The sequence below is a fragment of the Suricata suricatta genome, chromosome 10 (genome assembly GCF_006229205.1).
Source record: "Suricata suricatta isolate VVHF042 chromosome 10, meerkat_22Aug2017_6uvM2_HiC, whole genome shotgun sequence".
NCBI lineage: Eukaryota > Metazoa > Chordata > Mammalia > Carnivora > Herpestidae > Suricata > Suricata suricatta.
Window position 1 is genome coordinate 97519783 of NC_043709.1, and position 18255 is coordinate 97538037.

Here is an 18255-nt window from a genome sequence, read left to right on the forward strand (position 1 = left end):
TGGGCTTCTGTATGTAGAAAAGTAGCCTGGGAAACTTGTGTTTCCTGTCCTCCAAGCCTCTTCTACACACTTCCCTTAAATCCTGGTGTTCCCCTAGAGCTCTGTCCTTGGCCTCTTCCTCTCTACGTGTTCACTTCCAAGCTTTAGGTATCGCATGCTTACATTCTAGTAACTTCCAGGTCTCTGTATCTAACCCTGACCTTTATCCACCTGCCTCAAAGGCACTACACAGGTAGTCTGTCTACAGATGAATTTGTAATCTTTTCCCCAAAGCTATTCTTCATCCCCTATTCTCTATGCCTGTAAATAACAGCATTATCACCAGTTGCCCAAACCTGAACCTTGGCCATTACCTTGACTCCTTTCCTCTTAATATCCCGTCTCCTGGCACTTGGCACTCAATCCTCATGATTCTGTACTCTTTAACCTCTTCTCCATCCCTTTCCTTGCCTCCTGTCTTATGTTTCTTGCATTTCTTGCCACCTACCTCCTGCCTTGTTTCTCTCCAGTCTTGCCTCCCACCATTTCATCAACCTACACTGCTGCTAGAAAAGACCTTTTTCTTTTCTTTTTATTAAAAATTTTTAAGTGGTATTTTTTTATTTTGAGAGACAGAGAGAGCATGAGCAAGGGAGGGGTGGAGGGAGAATCCCAAGCAGGCTCTGCACTGTCAGCACAGAGTCTGATGTGGGGCTCGAACTCATGACCTGAGATCATGACCTGAACCGAAATCTGGAGTCAAACACTTAATTGACTGAGCCACCCTGGCACCCAAGGGGTGACCTCTCTGAGAAGCACGACTGTGACCCTGTAACTACTCTCTTCAAAACTCTTGTTCCCCATTGCCCTTAGGATAAAGTATACACCCTAGCCTAGCATTCAGGGTCTTTTATAACCTAATTCCTTCTCAACATAACCTTCTCCTACAGACGCACCATAGGCAGGTTGTAGTGAACTACAGTGCATGTGCTCCCCTAGCCACCTTCTCCTCCTGACCTATCTCAGGCCTTCTCTGTGAGGCCTGGGCTTCTGCTTCCTGCCTACTTTCTGCCCACAAGCTATCTGGTACCCAGTCTTTATCATTGCACCTGTAATGCTTTATTACTTGTGTTGGACCTGTATCTTTTTGGAACAGAAGTGGGGCAGAAGCCAAACATCCCAGACATACCAAGATGCTACAATTTATTGCAGGTGCTTTAGGAGAGAAATAAAGAAGGTAGAAAAGGCAGAAATCATGAAGGAGATGAGGGCCAGGGTCCTAGTGGTACCAAAACCGTGGCCACAGGGCTGAGCACCGGCTGCCACCCAGATCTGGATAAAGGTAGTGGCTCTGGGGGAGGAATTCTAGGGACTGGGGCCTCAGACCGGAAGGAAGCCTGGTAGGCCTGCCAGGGGCTGGGGAGGGGTCAGTTGTCCTTGCTTATTAAGGGGAAGCCGCAGGACCATGGGGAGGGGAGACCATGGGAGGAGATGGGGCAATTCTTTGCCCCCGTTTCCCTGATGCTGCCTCCCAAAGGCAGGCTCCCCATTTTCCCCCACTGCCCTCAAGGGACAAAGCTGGGTGGGAATGGCAGCTGGGGTATAGAAGAGAAAACTGAAAGAAACCTTAAAAAAATTGGGCAGGGGAGGGGCAGTTGAGTGTCTTCATGGCCTTTTACCGCCCCTCCTCCAGCCTTCTTAGTTCCAGACTTTGAGGAAGCTGTCCCAGGAGCCAGTGGCCACAGCCATCCCATCAGCTGTGACCCCCAGGCAGCTGACCCTGTTGTCGTGGCCAGAGAGGACCCCTGGGGAAGAGGGAGAGGAGTCAGCCTGTTTTGGCAGAGAGAGTGTGTGCGCACATGTAGGAATCCTAGGTTAGATTGGCCATGGACCCTGAGCCACTGAAAGAGGATTAGCCCTAAAGGGCAGGATTTTTCTTGAGGCCAATCTCTGTGGAGGGTAGTAGGGTGAGGTGTGGGGAGGGACAGGAGAAGGTTGGCCCTAGATTCACAACCAAAGGGAACTACATTCTAGGGATAGAGCTCAGAGTCATCTGGTAACTAGGGAACGGTGGTTAGAGGGTCTCCAGAGAGCAAGCAGGAAGGTCCTTCCGGCTGAGGTGGCAGTAAGGGGGCCGGCCCTTACCCACACGCTCGCACTTCATGGAGTCCCAGATGTTGCAGTTGAAGTCGTCGTAGCCTGCAAAGAGCAGGCGGCCGCTGAGGGAGAAGGCCACGGATGTGATGCCACAGATGATGCTCTCGTGGGAGTAGGCAATCAGCTCCTGGTCCGCCCGCAGGTCAAACAGGCGGCAGGAGGCGTCGTCTGAGCCCGTGCAGATGGCCTCTCCGTTGGGGAAGAACTGAGGGTACAGGTGGCAAGGGGGTTAGGACCCGGATCTGGGCAGCCCGCTCCCTGTCCTGCTCTCTCCCTGGCTCCTGCCAGAGCAAGCTCTTTCCCTCAGCCGGTCTGCCTGTCTGTTCCCCACTCTTCACCGCTGACTTTTATCCCGCTCTAGCCGCTCCCCTACACCCTTCACGGGCCCCTTGCTCCGGCGCGCCCAGCAGGTACTATTTCCACATTGCCCGACAGCTCAGGGCGGAGGGAGGGCAGACAGCTGGCCCAGGGTCACATGGCTAGAAGGGCAGTGGTTGTCCCAGACTCCAGGCTCCAGGCTGGATCAGAGAGCATAAATACGGGGCCATGTGCAAATGCATGACCTGAATCTTAGCATGATGAAACGTCAGATAAACTCAAACGGACTAAAGAAAATTGGTTTGTACTCTTCAAAAATGTGAATGTCATGAAAGACAAAAGTAGAAAAAAGGTTCCAGTTTAAAGGTAACTGAAAAGATATGGCAAGGAAATGCAATATGTGTCCAGGGACAGAAAAATAACATAAGAACCACTGCTATTACGGACATTTTGAGACAATTGGTGAAACTTGAATATAGACTGTAGACTATATCGTGTCAGTGTTAAATTTGATTTGGAGAATTAATATGGTGGCTACAGAAGAAAGAGAATGGCCTTGTTATTAGGAACCATGCATTGAAAGCATTTAAGGGGTAAAGAACCATGATATCTGCAACTTATTCTGTAAATTCTGGGGAAATTAATAAAATGTATCCGTATCCACATCTAGGTGTATATGTCTGTCTGTCTTTCCATGCATCCCTCCCTCCCTCTACAGAGAGAATAATAGAGCAAGTGTGGTAAAATGTAAGCAACGAATATGGGTGAAGGGTAGATGGGAGCCCTTTTTTTGGTTACTCTTGTGCCTTTTCTGTAAGGTGAACGTATTCCAAAGAGGGACGTTAAAAAGAAAGGGGTAGGGTGCTCAGGCTGGGATGAAGGATGCATGTGCTGGGCGTGGTGAGGGGGGTCCCACGAGTTGGGGCACAGAGCGGGGCTCACGCAGATAGCGTTGATGTCCGACTCGTGGCCAGTGAATGTCTGCCGACAGGTTCCCTCCCGCACGTCCCAGAGCTTGGCGCTGGCGTCACAGGCCCCCGAAATGAAGAGTTTGAAGTCAGGAGAGACAGCCAGACTCATACAGTCCCCTGTGTGTCCCACAAACACAGTCTTCTGCTGCCCAGTCTCGATGTCCCACAGAGCACTGCCGGAGGAGAGGAGGCTGTCACGTTGTCACAGAAAAGCCAGGACAGAGCAGTGCCCCAGGCCCCCGCACCCACAGTGTTCTGTCCTCACCAAGTGGTGTCCCCGGAGCTGGTCACAATGTTGTTGTCATCCAGGAAGCGGCAGCAAGAGAGATAACCTGGGGTGGTGAGGACAGCACCCTGGCTGCAGGCCCACAGCCCCCCTCGTGCTGGGGCTTCCCTGGGCCTCTGGAGACAGGGACTGGAAGAGAGGGTCTCTCACTCACCTGTGTGAGCAGACAGCTCCCGGCTGACCTTGACAGTGCCCTCACGGGATTTGAGGCTATAGATGGAGCACATGTTGTCCAGCCCCCCACAGGCCACAAAGTTGCCTGATGGGGCATAGGCACAGGTCATAACCCAGGAGGAGCGCAGGGGGATGGCATGCACCTGCGGGAGGGTGGGCAGACACAGGACCTGAGCGCAGCTCCTCGATTGGGAGGGTAGGGGAGGGCAGAGGAGGGCAGGCACGATGAATGCCCCAAAGGATAGACAGGGGGATGGGGGGGCGGGGGGCCAGGTACCTTATTGGTGGTATAGGTGTCCCACACGATCAGCTTCCCGTCTTGCGAGGCACTTACCAGCAGCCTGGGGAGAGGGCACCCCATGTCACCCAAGCCTCTCCTTCCTTCCTGCCCGCTCACCTCTGGGTGCCTCTCAAGTCTTACTTGGAGTCAGTAGCCCAGTGCATGGCATAGATCTTGGCCAGGTGTCCCCTTAATGTCCGCCTTGTCCGCATCTGGACTCTTCCCACGACCTCAAGGCCAGACACCAGCTGCAGAAAAGGGGGCACTAGAAATCAGGGTGTATAGAGTACACACCTAGACGTCAGTGTCACAGTCACTGATCTGTACAAGTTTCTGTTCTGTGCCAGGCTCTGGGTCAGGCCTCCAGCCTTAGAGAAAGAGAAAGAAGTCTCTTCCTTGGAATGGCTTTGACTGATGTGGGAGAGACCATGCATGGCCAGCAGCATAGTGCTAAGTGTTTGACAAGTGGGGGATGGGGGAGGAGGAGACCAGAATGATTTCCATCACGTAAACACTCCCAATTTCAAGCTGCCAGAGTGAAGTCACCAAACATGGACTTGGGAAGAGATGCATACATTTGCTGTCTCAAGCCACTGGAGCTAAGTCCCACACACTTGAGGTATGGCTTTCTCTTTTCCTGGGCACCCAGGGCAGCCCCATGACCCTGACATGGCACCTCCCAAAATTTGTGGTCCATCTACAGCCATACCACCCTGAACGCGCCTGATCTTGTCGATCTCGGAAGCTAAGCAGGGTCGGGCCTGGTTAGTACTTGGATGGGAGACCGAAATTTGCTGTCCTAGGTCCCTTAAACTCTATCCAGCTTCTCAACTTAGGCTGGGGCTCAAGTCAGTGGCCTTACTTGCTTTGGTATCTTGGGCCAGTTACTCTCCCTCTCTGAGCCTGTTTCCTCAAAATGAGGTTTGTAGCATCAACTCATGAGGTTGTCATGAAAATCAAATGCAATGATGTATCTACACAACGTAGCCCAGTGTTTGGCTCCCAGCAAGTTTTCAGTAAGCGTTCCCTCTTCCTATGAACATATTTAATCCAATAGAAGATGCCCCCAACTCCAAGAAGCACCATGCCTTTAGGCATCATGAGAAAGAAAAAAATATATCGACAGTTATAAATGTAAGGCATCATCTATTTCTGGACACATCTTGATCTCATAGATGTCACATTGTAAAAAGATGTGCCCTTAGAATTGGTGAAGGACACGATTAGAAAACAAGTAACTGGGGGCACCTGGGTGGCTCAGTTGGTTAAGCTTCTGCTTCAGCTCAGGTCATGATCTCATGGTTTGTGAGTTTAAGCCATGCATTGGGCTCTGTGCTGACACCTCAGAGCCTGGAGCCTGCTTCTGATTCTGTTTCTGTTTCTCTGCCCCTCCCTTGCTCATGCTCTGTCTCTCTCTCTCAAAAATAAACATTAAAAAAAACAAAACAAAACCAATAAAAAACCAAGTAACTGGTCTATAAGGGTTTGTGATTTGCAAAAAAATCACCCGGTGAGAGGGTGTGATCATACTTGTGTTATGGTTGAGGACAGGGACAGCATCTGCATTTGTAGTTTCCAATAAGGTGCCTGGCCTACAGCAGATCTCACTAAATGTGTGTTGAATGAATTAATCAATGTCGTTCCCCATTCCAAGGACATGCTGTACTAAGCTTGGGCACCAGGCTGTTGCTGGTCAGGGAACTCCCCTCCCTTCCCCTCCACTGTCCTCCCCTCTGGCCCTGCCTCATGGGGGTCAGGTCTCACCTCTGCCAGAGTAATGTCAGCACAGGCTTTCCTGGCATCCTGGGGATGGGAGGGAAGCAGACATCAGGGGCGCACAAAGGCAAGGTGGGGGTAGTGGGTGCAGGGGCCTGAGGTCAGTGGGCTTCGGGCTCTAGGGTTTCGGGGACATCTCAAATAGGAGATCCACATTCAGAAAGTCTCTGGTCATTTCCAGGTCAGGGGTCTCTAAGGTGCCACTTAAGAGTAAATCCAGCCCCCTTCCCCCTGGTCCACGCTCCCTCATGTCCCTGGTTCCATGTTTTTAGGGGTCCCCCTGTGGAAGGGCTCTGGGGTTACGGCAATCTGCTTCTTGAGCTGCTCCGCTTCCTGCCGCAGCTGCTCCATCTCCCCCATGGCCGACAGGTTGAGGGGTAGCTCTGGCTCCTGTCAGGAACATGGGGCAGGTGTGGGGGGGTCCCCACCAGGCCATGTTTCTGTCCGCCCCGCTGCACCACACTCAGGGGCTGGAGCCCTGCTACAAGAAATCGAGAAACGACCGGGTGGCCTGAACCACCTCCCCACCCCACCTTCTTGTTTGGAGCCCAGCACAGCCAAGCCCAGCCCTGTCCAAGCCCTCCCTGCAGCCCCCAGCCCCGGACAGCCAAGCCGGGCCAGATCCCTCTTACTTGGACTCTGACTGGACCTCTCCCAGGTTTCCAGGCGCCTCCTCACTCCCTCAGCTGCGACGCCAACCCGTCACCTGCCCTGGCTCTGCTGCCAGAGGAGCTGGCCTGGCCTGGCCCCAACCCTGGGGCGGGGGGGGGGGCACTGACAGAGAAGGGTAGGGCTAATGACAACGACGACGTCAGACGAATGAAATCAGCTGGCAACGGTGTGGGAGAGGGCAGGAAGGGAGGCGTGAGGCTTCCAGAGAGACTTGGGCCCAGCCTGGGGTGGTGGGTAGGGGGGATTAGGGGTGTGGGGCTATAGAGAGGAGCAGCCCCTCACACCTAGAGGGAAGAGGGGTTGAGGGGTGCTTCCCTGGCCAGTGTCCCTGTAGGCAGAGATAAGAGCATCAGGCCCCATGGGATTAGAGCAAAGCTGTGAGGATTAAAGTTTGGGGCTGGGGAGGGGGACAGAGGAGCTGAAGTAACGACAGCTCCAGGCCTCCCCCCTGCCCAGGCCCTGGTCCCCCACCAACGTGCACGATGGTGGCAGTCACGGCCTGCCTAGCAACCAGTCCAGGAGCCAGAATAGGAGGGTGAGAGGTGGCTCATTGTCAATACCCAAGATTTTGACTCTTAGTTCAGAGTTGTGGGGAAGGGGGGAGGGGGTTACGGTGAATATGGGGAGGGTACAGGCGAGAGCTGAGATTAGAAGGGACTGATCTGGATAATCCTTCTTCTCAACAAACCCCAACCAGCTGCCCCTGGGTCTGATCCTGGGGGGTGGGGAGAAGTCCAGGGGATCCAGAGAGGAAGATGGATGGGCCTGTCCCTGCTTTGAGTGGACCAAGGGTAGGAAATGGGGCGCAACCGCGACCTGGCTCCCATCTAGGGTTTGGCCCACTCCTTGCCCCCATGACTCAGAGAGTCCTGCTGGGGCTGTGAAGGCCAGAACCAGAAGGATCAGGCTGCCCTATGTTTCGGTCAAGCTCAGAGAGGGAAGACAGGGCTTAGAGTTGGAGGCCCAAAGAGCAGCTGTCAGGGGTTTGGGTCCATTTGCATGCAGGGAGCAGGTGGCTGAGATTTCCTTGACAAATCACAGGCTTTGAGCGGCCCCGTCTCTGGGAGGCCCAAAGACACCTGTCTCCTCCCAGACCAGCCACAGCCACTCCCCTCTGCAGACACCAGAGAAACTGTGATACACTCCACCGGGCGCCCTGGCTGAGGATCTTCAGCTCTTTATTACAGGCTGGGATGGGGCACTGGGGTTATCCTCCCTCTCATCCTTCACATTTGAAGCAGTCAGGTCCTATCCCTGCCTTTTCTTTCCAGGGAGGCACAGTGTCCTCGGTCTGTCCTAGGGCTGGAGGTCCATTAGCCAGGCCTCATGAGCTCTAGGGTGGTCTGTGCACTGTCCTCAGAGTCCAGGGCTGGATGGCCCTCATGATCCCCAAGGGAGTAGGGGTACAGGGATAGACAGCTCACTCTTCTGCTCTCATCACATGGGGGCTTCTCGTGGGTCCTGGCATCAAGGTGGCCCTTTTCACAAGTCAAGTGGCCACATCCCCAAGGAGCTGGCTCAGTCCCTCACAGCTCCTCTCGGACCCGAGGTGGTTTCCCAACTTTGTCCTGGACCGGTTGAAGCCTGAGGCTGGGGGGTTCTGGGGAAGGATCTCTGCTGGGCATTTCTTCCTCTTCTTCCTCCTCCTCTTCCTCCTCTGGCTCCTTCAGTAGCTCTTTGGCTTCCATCCACTCCTGGGGAGTGGGGAGGAGAGTCTGGCCCAAGCTCCTATACCACCTTGCCCTGAGGACCCTCCTTGGGGCATCTCAGCCCCTGCCCCTCATCCTTCACAGACCAGGTAGGGCCATCCCTTCCTACTCCAGCTCCGCCTCACCTGCTCCCTGTGCTCAGGTGCCCACGTGTGCCACAGTGCCAGGGCGCAGCGCCGTCCCCGAGTCACAGCCCATACACCATGGGGATTCTCCCCACCAGAGCTGAAGGCCACGAGGCGTCCACAGCGAGGCCGAACCTGAGCCTGGGGGGTGAGGGCAGGTTCAGCTCCAGGGACAGGCGCTCTTGCAGAACATGACCCTGACTTCCTAGAGCAGGATGGGGGCAGGGGCACAAACTGTTCAGCTCTCCTACCCATCACTTCCCGTTCCTTAATTCTGGGATGATCTTGGGGGAAATAAGAAATCGGCCTTAACCTGAGGAGCACAAACGCCAGACCAAGGCTAGAGGAGCTGGAGCCAAAAATGAGGGGCCTCCGTGGAGAGCCTCCTGCTGGTCCACCGCCCCCCACCCCCCGCCTAATCCTTTGGACCCAGGGCGTGATACAATCTGAGTACCAGGCTCTGAGTACATGAGGATCTTGGGGACATTCCTCCACCTCAAGGAGGCCTTGGATTATCAGTAGCTGGTTTTAGTGGAGAAGGAGGTAGGTGGGTAAAATAGAGCAATAAATGCTAAAAATCACTGCCCCTCTCCTTCTGCCCAATTCTAGCCCCTGGTTTCTACCTGGAATAGGGACTTGGGGTCCTGTGCTTTACGCACCCTCCCTGAAGGGGTGAGGCAAACACTGAAGGCAGGGTGTGGAGGGGTCAGTCGAGATCTCCTGGGGAGGGGTAATCAACCTCTAAGAGAGCCCCTGAACACAGACAAGTGGTGGAGAGGGCTGGGGAGGCCAGGCAAGGGAAGGGTTAAGGTGGCCCTGGGGCCATTTCCCTGCATTTGCCTCTGGAAACCTTCTGTTTTGAATCCTGAGCCCACAGCTGGGCTCCCTGCGGCACTCCCCCCACTCCCACCCCGGGCCCTGCTTACTGTGACTTTGAGGGCGTTGGGCTCTGTGAAGAACAGGTCCCCACCATGGAAGTCGTCATTGAGGTAGAGGAGCCCACTGGAAAGAAAGGAAGAAGTCAGACTCCAGCCCAGGCACACCTGCCTGACCCCTGGGGTGGGGGGGCACCCACCTGTAGTCACGATAGGTGTAGGCTGGGGGCTCCCTCCAGCACTCCCCAGTGTCGGGGTCCAGCACACAATTGTCTGCATGCACCGGGTGACTCAGGTCCATGCGCTGTTCTTGCTCCCCTGGGAAGCAAGGGGGCCTGGTGACCACCTCTGTCCCCATCCACTGCCATCCATACTCACCCTGCAGCTTTGGGGGTTCATGGGCAGGCTGACCAGGCAGGCCCTCTGCTGGGCAGGGGAGTCAGAAAACCCACCGAGTTTGGGGGTGCTGAGGGCATGCAATGCCCATCAGGGGCTTGAGGTTGGGGAGGAACAGTGAGGGTCCCTGGCAATTACCTTCTATGGCACTCCGGCATACCAGGTGGGTGAAGGAAAGATGCAGGGGCCGCTCCGGGGAAAAGTAGGCCTCTGTCAAGGTCCGTACGCGCTCGCTCACCTCCAGAAGCAGCTTAGCCCCCTGACTGCCCACGGCCCCGGCCCGGACCAGCTGCCAGTAGAGAAAGGAAGGGCGGGAAAGGAGGGGGCCATGGAAGGACAGCCCAGCCCCAGCCCCTGTCCTACTTCCATTGCTCTCCACCCACGGGTTTGGAGTCTTAGCAGCCAGCTCTGTCCGTCAGGCCAGACTGCCCCTTCCATTGGCTCTGTGGCTATAACCCAGGTCCCTACATCTCAGAACACCTCCTCCTACCCTCAACTCTAGGCAGAGGACTCAGGTACGCTCAGTCCCTGGAGAGCTGCTCAAGCCGGGGTACCCAGCCTCCTGCATACCCTCTTCTCCAGTTCTGGGTTTCAGACCAGGGCATGGGGGCCTCCTCTCACCTGCGCAGCCTTGAGCACCGTGAGCCCCTCAAAGCGTTCGTGGGGGGTGTGAGGGGAGCGGCGGCCACGATAGCCAGACCTGGCTCCAGCCTCAGTGGCATCCTATGGAGAGACACAGCTGGCAGTGGAGTCACACTCCCTGGGTCCCAGGCTATCTCCCACCTCACTGCCCACAGGGCTACAAGACGTTCCTCCAATCCTTCTGCTTCCTGGAAGAAGCTAGAAGCCCCTAACATTCTCTGGCGGCCCCCTTCCCTGAGCTGCTGCCCTTTTCACAGAATGACTATCTTTGTGTCTGTATTGTCACTCTCTGGTAAAGATCTGGAATCCCAGTCACGGGGGGTTCTATGCCCAGGACTCTGGAGAGCTCCCTACAGAGGGGCCTCTGAGAGCCTAAGGGCTGTTGGGGAAGTGGGGCAGGAGGGGCTTGAGCATTCATTCCTAATGAGCCAAGAATATAGGATTCTTTCCAGAGAAAAGGCCATAGCAGGAAGTTTGATAGTCAGGTGAAGTCCCAACCAGTGCGAGGCGGGGAGACAGCATCCGCCTGGGTGCCTCTCTCTGACCTCTTCCCACCTGACAGATTCTCGGTGAATGTGAGGACTCTTGATGCTGAGTCCCAATTACCCAACCACCTATGCGAATGTCATTACCTGGGGGTCTCCTGGTGTTTGGATGTCCCTTTCCTGACACCTATTCTTTTGGTTGGTTTTTGAAACCACCACCTATAACCCTGTATATAAACTTCATCTCTGAGACTGCCTAGTCACCCAAGCCATCTAACCTTCGATTCTTGTATTTATTCATTCAACAAATTTGTACTGAGCACTTACTATATGTCAGGCACTGTTCTAGGCACTGAGTACATATCTGTGAACATGAAAGGGTCACTGCTCTCATGCAGTTCATATGTTGAGATAATAAACGAACAAATAAACCAGGTAAGTTCAGATGGTGAGAAATGGTAAAAAGAAAAAACAGGGGCACCTGGGTGGCTCAGTCATTGAGCGTCTGGCTTTGGTTTCAGCTCAGGTAATGATCTCACAGTTTGTGAGTTCAAGCCCCACATCGGGTTCTGTGCTGACAGTATGGAGCCTGCTTGGGATTCTTTCTTTCTGCCCCTCTCACTCTGTCTCTCTCTCAAAAATAAATAAAAATTAAAAAAATTTTTTTAAAGAAAAGAAAATTAAAAATGGGGTTACAATCTTGAGACTACCCAGGCAGTGGTTAGGCGACAGCTAATTGATGAGGTGACAACCAAATTGAAAGCAAATGACAGGAAGGAGCCACTTCAATATGTGAGAGAGAAAAAAACGTTCTAGGCTGCGGAAACAGTAAGGGCAAAGGTCCTGAGGCCAGAATGAATTTGGTGTGATGAAGAAACAGAAAGAAACTCCGACACTTGGGAGTTATCCCTGACTCTATCTTTCAGTCCTGAACTTCTCAATCTTTGATTTTCTTTTTTTTTTTTTTAATTTTTTAAATGTTTTATTTATTTTTGATACAGAGAGAGACAGAGCATGAGAGGGGGAAGGTCAGAGAGAGAGAGAGACCCAAAACCGGAAGCAGGCTCCAGGCTCTGAGCTAGCTGTCAGCACAGAGCCCAACGCGGGGCTTGAACCCATGAACGTGAGATCTGACCTGAGCTGAAGTCGGAGGCTCAACAGACTGAGCCACCCAGGCGCCCCCTATCTTTGATTTTCTAAATCTTTTCTCATCTGTCCCCTGTCTTCATTTCCTTGAAATGAATATCTAACCGACGTGGCACTCTTGCATCAAGAAGCCTCTCCCCCTACATTCCTCTCCCATTGCATTCTCCACAGTGCCGCTAGAGGGATCTATCGATTCTGCAGAATGGTGACTCCGGACCCTGCTCCTGCTGAGGGATGGGAACGTCAAAGTTAAATCCTCCTTAAATTCTCCAATAAGCTGTCCACCATCTACAAACTACCTGGTGGGGTACAGAGGCCCTTCATGATCTGTTCCATCTCTCCACCTTTGGGTTCTCTCCCCTGTACCTCTTCTGGATAATACATAGCCTGATGATAACAGCGACAGCTAACCCTAAGCACTTTTTATATTCTTCTAACACCTTTACCATGCACTATGTCACAACAACCCTAAAAGAATCCACTGCCTTTAGCCCTATTTTACAGATGAAGAAACTAGGCTCAGAGACATTAAAACACATTGCATGAGCTGACCCAGGTAATTATCGTTGGGGCCAGCCCATGACCTTAACTCCTGTGCTCTACTGCATTTCCCAGAGTACCTCCTGCCCTGCTCCCTTCCCATCTGGCTTTCCTCCCCTTCTCTGCCTCGTTAACTCATCCTTAAGACTGAGCTCAAATGCCAGCCCCCTGCCCAGTAAGCCTTCTGTGACTTTGCATTTCGGCGCTTCTATTTGGATGTGTACACATAACAAACTTGCCCCTCGCTCTAATTATGTGTCTGCATGTCTGATTCCTTCTCTATACAGTGAGCCCTCTGTGTTCATCTACCTCCCCCTGGAACCCAGTAGTTCTGAGTACATAGCAGACACTCAGTAAGTGTGTATGGAAGGCACAGTAAGACTCAGCCTGGTGAATGTGGATCACTCAATGCAAACTCTCGAGGATACAACAGAGGGGAGAAGACACCTGTGTATTCGCTAAGCTATCGGCCAAGCCAATAATTAAACTCTCAAGGAATCTTCACCTGCACACTCACCCTTTTTTCTCCCTTCATGGTTTTTGTTTTGTTCTTCCTATCAATGTCTAGCAAAATTCCTTTGTAAAGAGTGTCCGTCCACCCCACATCAGCTAAGATAAGAGGAACGGAACTTGTCCACAGGGGTGAGGTGATGGCAAGCGCAGGCCCCTGGAGAATCAGAGAGGGCAGAACAGGGGGCAGGCTGCACGGGATGTACCTGAGGTCCCTAACTAGCCAACAGTGTCGCCTACTCACAGATCTTCTTACCTTGGCCAGCTGCAGCAGCAGCCCACACTCAGCTGGGGTGAGCAGCCCATCCAACACGGCCCGTTCGGACCCATTCAGCTGTCTTGCATCCTGAGTCAGGGTTACTCCCTCCAGGAGCAGGACATCTGAAGGGGAAGGAACAGGGCAGAGGGCATTGAGCGCCCCCCTGAGGGAAGACCCAGAAGTAGCTGGCCGCCTGCAGGCCCTCTAGGCTCCTGCTTCCTGCTCTCCCGGAAACTTACCCTTCCAGTGGGTCAAGGGCTTCGGCTGTGGTGGCTCATGGTCCCAAGGTCTCTTCTCTTGATCCTCTCTCAGGAGTGAGAGACATACTTAGTGGATGCACAGGCCAGTCCAGACCCATCTTTCCCAGATCTTCCAGGACCCCTCCCTCACCTTCCAGTTCAGGCCAGGACCATCCCACCACAGGGCATCTCCTACCTGAGCTTTTCTCTAAGTGCCTCTGGGATGACAGTCGCTGGGGTCCAGGAATCCTGGGACGGTCAGGAAAAGCGCCATCACCCACCATGTCCAGCCTGAACCCCTGACATTGGACTCTAAACTACCACATTCAGGTCCTCCCGCTCTCAGAGAGGAAGGTAGAGGTGGGAAAAGCCCCAGACTCATTGTCGGGAGCCCTGAGTGCTAGGCCAAACTCTGTAACAACTGCTTACGTAGAACTATTTGTCAGGTACTGTTCTAAAAACTTTATACATGAAAGCGGACTACATGAAACTTTATCATTTAGTGTCTGCAATGCTCTTACAAAACACCTTGTCTTAATGTGCCCATTTTGCAATTGAAGACTCTAAGGGGCGCCTGAGTGGCTAAGTCGGTTAAGTGTCCCGACTCCTGATTTCGGCTCAGGTCATGATCTCACCGTTTGTGAGTTCCAGCCCCACATTGAGCTCTGCAACTGACCGAGTGGAACCTGTTTGAGATTCTCTCTCTGGCCCTCCCCTGCTCAGGCTCTCTGTCTCTCTCTTTCTCAAAATAAATAATAAAACTTAAAAAAAAATTTTTACGACACTGAGGGGTAAATTAATAAGCCCAAGACCACATAGCTAGTTAGTGACAGATTTGAGATTCAAACTAGCTTTAGAGGGGCATGTAGTGGCTCAGTGGGTAGAGCATATGACTCCTGGTCTTGGGGTCCTGAGGTCCAACCTCAAGTTGGGTGTGGAGGCTACTTAAAATACATACATACATACATACACACGCACACACACACACATACCTAACTAGCTTTAGAGTCTATGCTTTGAACCAGTGTTTCTCAAACAGGGAGATTTTGCATTTGGCAATGTCTGGAAACATTTTTGATGGTCATGACTCAGAGAGTGCTATTGACATCTATTGGATAGAGTCCTGGGAGGCTGCTGAACATCCTATTATGCCTAGGAAAGCCCCCTTCTCCTCCCCTGCAAAGAATTATCATGTCAAGAAAGTCAATAGTGCCAAGAAGGTTGAGGAAACCTGCTTTATGCTCTTGTCCTAGCAATGAACCAGCCTCTGCCCTTTCGTTTCCTCTCAGGACTACAACAAAAAGAATAGTAATGAAAGCAACAGCAACAGAACTTTCTTTAATTTCTAGCAAGTGCTAGGGTTTCGATAGCCCTATGAGACAGGTGTGATGTTCCCATTTTACAGGTAAGGAAATTGAGGCAGAGGCAAGTGAAGGTCCAGAGCTTGTTAATGGCAGAGAAGAAACCAACACCTAGGTCTGCACGACCCCAAAGCTGTCCTCTCCTGCAGGTACCTGCCTCTGTCCCTGAGAAACCGGGACTGAAGATGCCTCTCCAAGCCTCCCAGGGAAGGTGGGGAAATGGGAAGTCTTGTTGCAAACTGAAGTGACACAAATGGAGGGCATCACTGTTCTCTTCCTCCCGCAGGAGCACTAAGAGGTAGGATGGAGAGAAGGGGAAATACTCACAGGATCCTTGAAGCTGGTCCCCAGGTGCTCCATGGCATAGTAGAGCTGTCTCTTCTCCCCCAGGGATCGAAGGATGAAGCGCTGGATGTCCTGAGGCATGGTGGACCACAGGGAGAAGAAACGGGGGGAGACAAGGAGAGTAGGGCACGGAAGTTAAAGCTGGAGGGTGGTGGGGGGAGGAGTGTGTGCGAGGGTGCATGCACACAGGAGGACACATTAGGCAAGAGCAAGTAGCAGTGAAGCTCAGGGAAGGGGGCGTGGGCTTGGCACTTGGATTCAGAAGTGGAGTCTGAAGTGGGGAGCAGGGAGTGGAGACAAGTCCAATGCTGGATCTAAGACTGCTTGTGGCGGACTAGTCGGGGAGACAGAGTCCAGGTGGCTCCACAGGTATATTTGATTTCGGGTTACCTCACAGAGTTGGCATGGAGCCCGGGTTACCTCTCTTGGCCCGAGGCCGGGTCTTGGCTCTCCCAGCTGGGCCTGGTACTGGTTCAGAGCCTTCCGGGAAGCCTCATCCTCCGGGTAGAAGAGCAGAACACTCAGGACATTTTCCATAGCCTGGGACAGATTCCCCACTGGAGACAGAGCAACAGGGTGGGGGCGGGGCCCAGAGACTGAGAATGGCAGTGGTCCCTGGGTGGAGGCAGAGAAGACAGGGTGACAGAGGCAGAGCCAGAGAAGGTGACCTCCCGATGCCAAACAACTCCAAAGCTCCCATCCCGCATGGCAGACACGTTTATCCATTGCTTCTTTCCGAAGCTGACTCAAACATACCTGAGCTGTATAGGCAGTTCAAAGAGGAGGAAGAGAGGAGAGAGTAAAGGAAGGTGAGAAGCCCCAAGGGCAGAAGGAGCCTTGTGACCCATCTCCCGAGCTTTCTGAAACAGTGCCAAAGGAGAGCAATTGAGCCCTCCTGCAGTGATGGTCTCCATCAAGCCCTGACTAACTATAGGTCCAGAGACAGACGGGAGAGAGGCAGAGATGGGGCTCAGGATACTATCAGAGACAAACCGTCCCTTCCCCTGTTTCCAGTCCCAGTCACCCCCCAGTGCTCACCCTTCCCCAACTGACCCTGAGCGTGGGCCTCGTGCAGCCGCCTCAACTGGCTGGGAAGGAAGTCAGGGACAGGGAAGCTGCGGCCAGGACGTGTAGCTGTGTCCCCCACACAGCGCTGCCGGCACTGTAGGACCCGAATCCAGTGCCCTGCAGAGAACACAGGTGAGCCATTCAGCTTGTGATGCTTCTCTCCGCAGCACCGTGACCCCCCAACTCCTTACCTGCAATGGTCTCATAGAGGCCCCCCTGGCCTCCAGTCCCTTCCTCCTCCTCCTCCCTCTGCTGCTCCTCAGGCCCCTCACAGCCAGCCCGGCAGCTCTCCATCTGGGCCAGGCTCTCCTGCAGGGCCTCCTCTAGCCGAGGAAGAGCCAGTCCAGCCGCCTGGCGCCCCAGCAGCTCCAGGCCATCATCATAGGCTGCCTGTTGGGGAGGTGGATGGGCAGTCACCTGAGAGCCTGGGGTTGGGGTGCCAAACAAGATTGAGAGGTAGAAAGAAGGGGCGGGGCGTTGGTCTCATTTGGGGCATGGATTCCAGATCTCACTTCACCTTGGAGAATATAGGGTGGGCCTCGGGATCGGAATGATAGAACAGTGAACTTTAGTGATCCTCAGGAAGAAAACTAAGTCCCAGAGAGGGACTCTCCATCCAGGGTTACTGAGGATAGTACCCAGACCTCCTGACGCCTGAGCTACACGGGTCAGATTCCAGTGAGCCCTACGTACCCAGCCAGTCAAAGGGTCTCACCCAGTGTGGTGGAGTCTCCAGGTCCTGGAAGCTCTGGGGCCGCACCCTGGACATACGACGGTATTTGGCCATGTCCTCCCGCATCTGGAGGTGTGTTGGGTTTGCTACAAAGAAAGTGTGCGCTGCCGCTGCCGCCAGGTCCAGCTTCTTCAGCTGAGAAGCAGGAAGGATGAGGGAGTCAGTGTCCTCAGGTTGAGGTGTCAGACCTCTCTCTGCCTACTCACTGGCCTACACATTCCACAGGTACCCAGGAACTGTCCCAGAACCTTCTAGAAGGCTTGTCAATCAGAACTAACCATCTCTCAACCTCCAGACCCCCTAGAAACCCGTGTGCTGGGGATGTTCAGGAGTCTGGTTGCTAAGGGAAGAGGGACTTGGAGACTTTGGAGTGGGTGCGATATGGGCAGAGGGACCTCAGGGCCTTGGTTTGGGGTATAAGATGCAAAGGATAGCTAAGTGCGGTAAGGAATTGGGGGGGACCTCAGCGGCCAGCAAAACCCGCAGGTCTCTAGGACCCTGAGCTGAGGTGTGTGGGACCAGCGCCCCTCCCCTCCCCCAGCCACGTAGGCAACAGCTACTGAACTAGTAGCTGCGGTCCGCCCCCCACACGTCCGGTCTCTGAGCTGCTTAGCTTTGCACTCGCTTGGCACTCAAGGCACCTCCTCCCCCTGCATACTTTTTGTCTAGCGGTGGGGTTCTCCCATCCCCTCCGCTTCGCTCCTAGGAAGAGGCTGCCATCGCCCCACGAAGGTCTCAGGCGGACCTAACATTTCAGGCCCCTTCCCTCCATCTCCGATCTCCGATCTCCTTCCACCCTGTCTCAGGAACCCACGCAGCCCCGCTCCAGCTTCGCTCCCACTCTCCCTTAGGCTGTCCCTCGGCGACCTCAGCGGGTACTTGACGTGGTTTTGATGGGACCAGCTCAAAAGCAGAGGTCCGTTGACCGCCCTCCCCCCGGCCCCACCCCGAGTCCCGGGCGCCGGCTTTCCGCCCTCTCCTGGCGAGCTCCAAGTAGCAGCGCCGCGCGGGTCGGGGCAGGACCCCGGAACAGGCCCGGGCGGCTCCCACACCTGGTAGTAGGCCCGCTGCAGGTAGTTGTAGGGCTCCCGGCGGCGGAAGGCGTCCCGGAGCGCGCTCCCCACGCGGAGCCGCGCCGCGCCCCCGGGGCCCAGCCTCTGCGCCCCGCACTGGGTCAGGCACTCGGCCCGGCGGAGCGCCGCGCGGAGC

The 18255-nt window shown here is 54.2% G+C and overlaps 2 protein-coding genes across 2 annotated transcripts in view; both read right to left on the reverse strand.

Annotated features, from left to right (window-relative positions):
• Positions 1–1156: 1156 nt before the first annotated feature.
• Positions 1157–7653, reverse strand: GNB3 (G protein subunit beta 3). Its single transcript, XM_029953092.1, has 10 exons — positions 6574–7653; positions 6245–6331; positions 5930–5968; positions 4307–4413; positions 4163–4226; positions 3866–4028; positions 3691–3757; positions 3397–3598; positions 2125–2341; positions 1157–1784 (listed from the first exon to the last, which is right to left on the reverse strand). Exons 2-10 carry the CDS (start codon positions 6299–6301, stop codon positions 1678–1680), a joined length of 1023 nt encoding a protein of 340 aa, XP_029808952.1. The 5' UTR covers positions 6302–6331; positions 6574–7653; the 3' UTR covers positions 1157–1677.
• A 121-nt stretch (positions 7654–7774) lies between these two features.
• P3H3 (prolyl 3-hydroxylase 3) overlaps positions 7775–18255 on the reverse strand; it is a 10820-nt gene continuing 339 nt past the window's right edge. The window contains 15 exon segments of the mRNA XM_029953091.1: positions 7775–8307; positions 8448–8588; positions 9374–9449; positions 9523–9640; positions 9857–10007; positions 10340–10441; positions 13298–13422; positions 13540–13607; positions 13736–13788; positions 15228–15317; positions 15666–15802; positions 16299–16430; positions 16505–16703; positions 17029–17181; positions 18099–18255. The exon segment at positions 18099–18255 is cut by the window's right edge and continues 100 nt beyond it. Coding sequence (XP_029808951.1) covers positions 8140–8307; positions 8448–8588; positions 9374–9449; positions 9523–9640; positions 9857–10007; positions 10340–10441; positions 13298–13422; positions 13540–13607; positions 13736–13788; positions 15228–15317; positions 15666–15802; positions 16299–16430; positions 16505–16703; positions 17029–17181; positions 18099–18255 — 1870 coding nt within the window. The 3' untranslated portion in view covers positions 7775–8139.

Coding starts and splice junctions, on each gene's coding strand:
- GNB3 (XM_029953092.1), bottom strand. CDS start 6,301: ATGGGGGAGATGGAGCAGCTGCGGCAGGAAGCGGAGCAGCTCAAGAAG. Junction 5,969..6,244: donor AGCTCAAGAAGCAGATTGCC/GTAACCCCAGAG, acceptor TCCCATCCCCAG/GATGCCAGGAAAGCCTGTGC. Junction 4,414..5,929: donor CTGACATTACTCTGGCAGAG/GTGAGACCTGAC, acceptor CCTTTTCTGCAG/CTGGTGTCTGGCCTTGAGGT.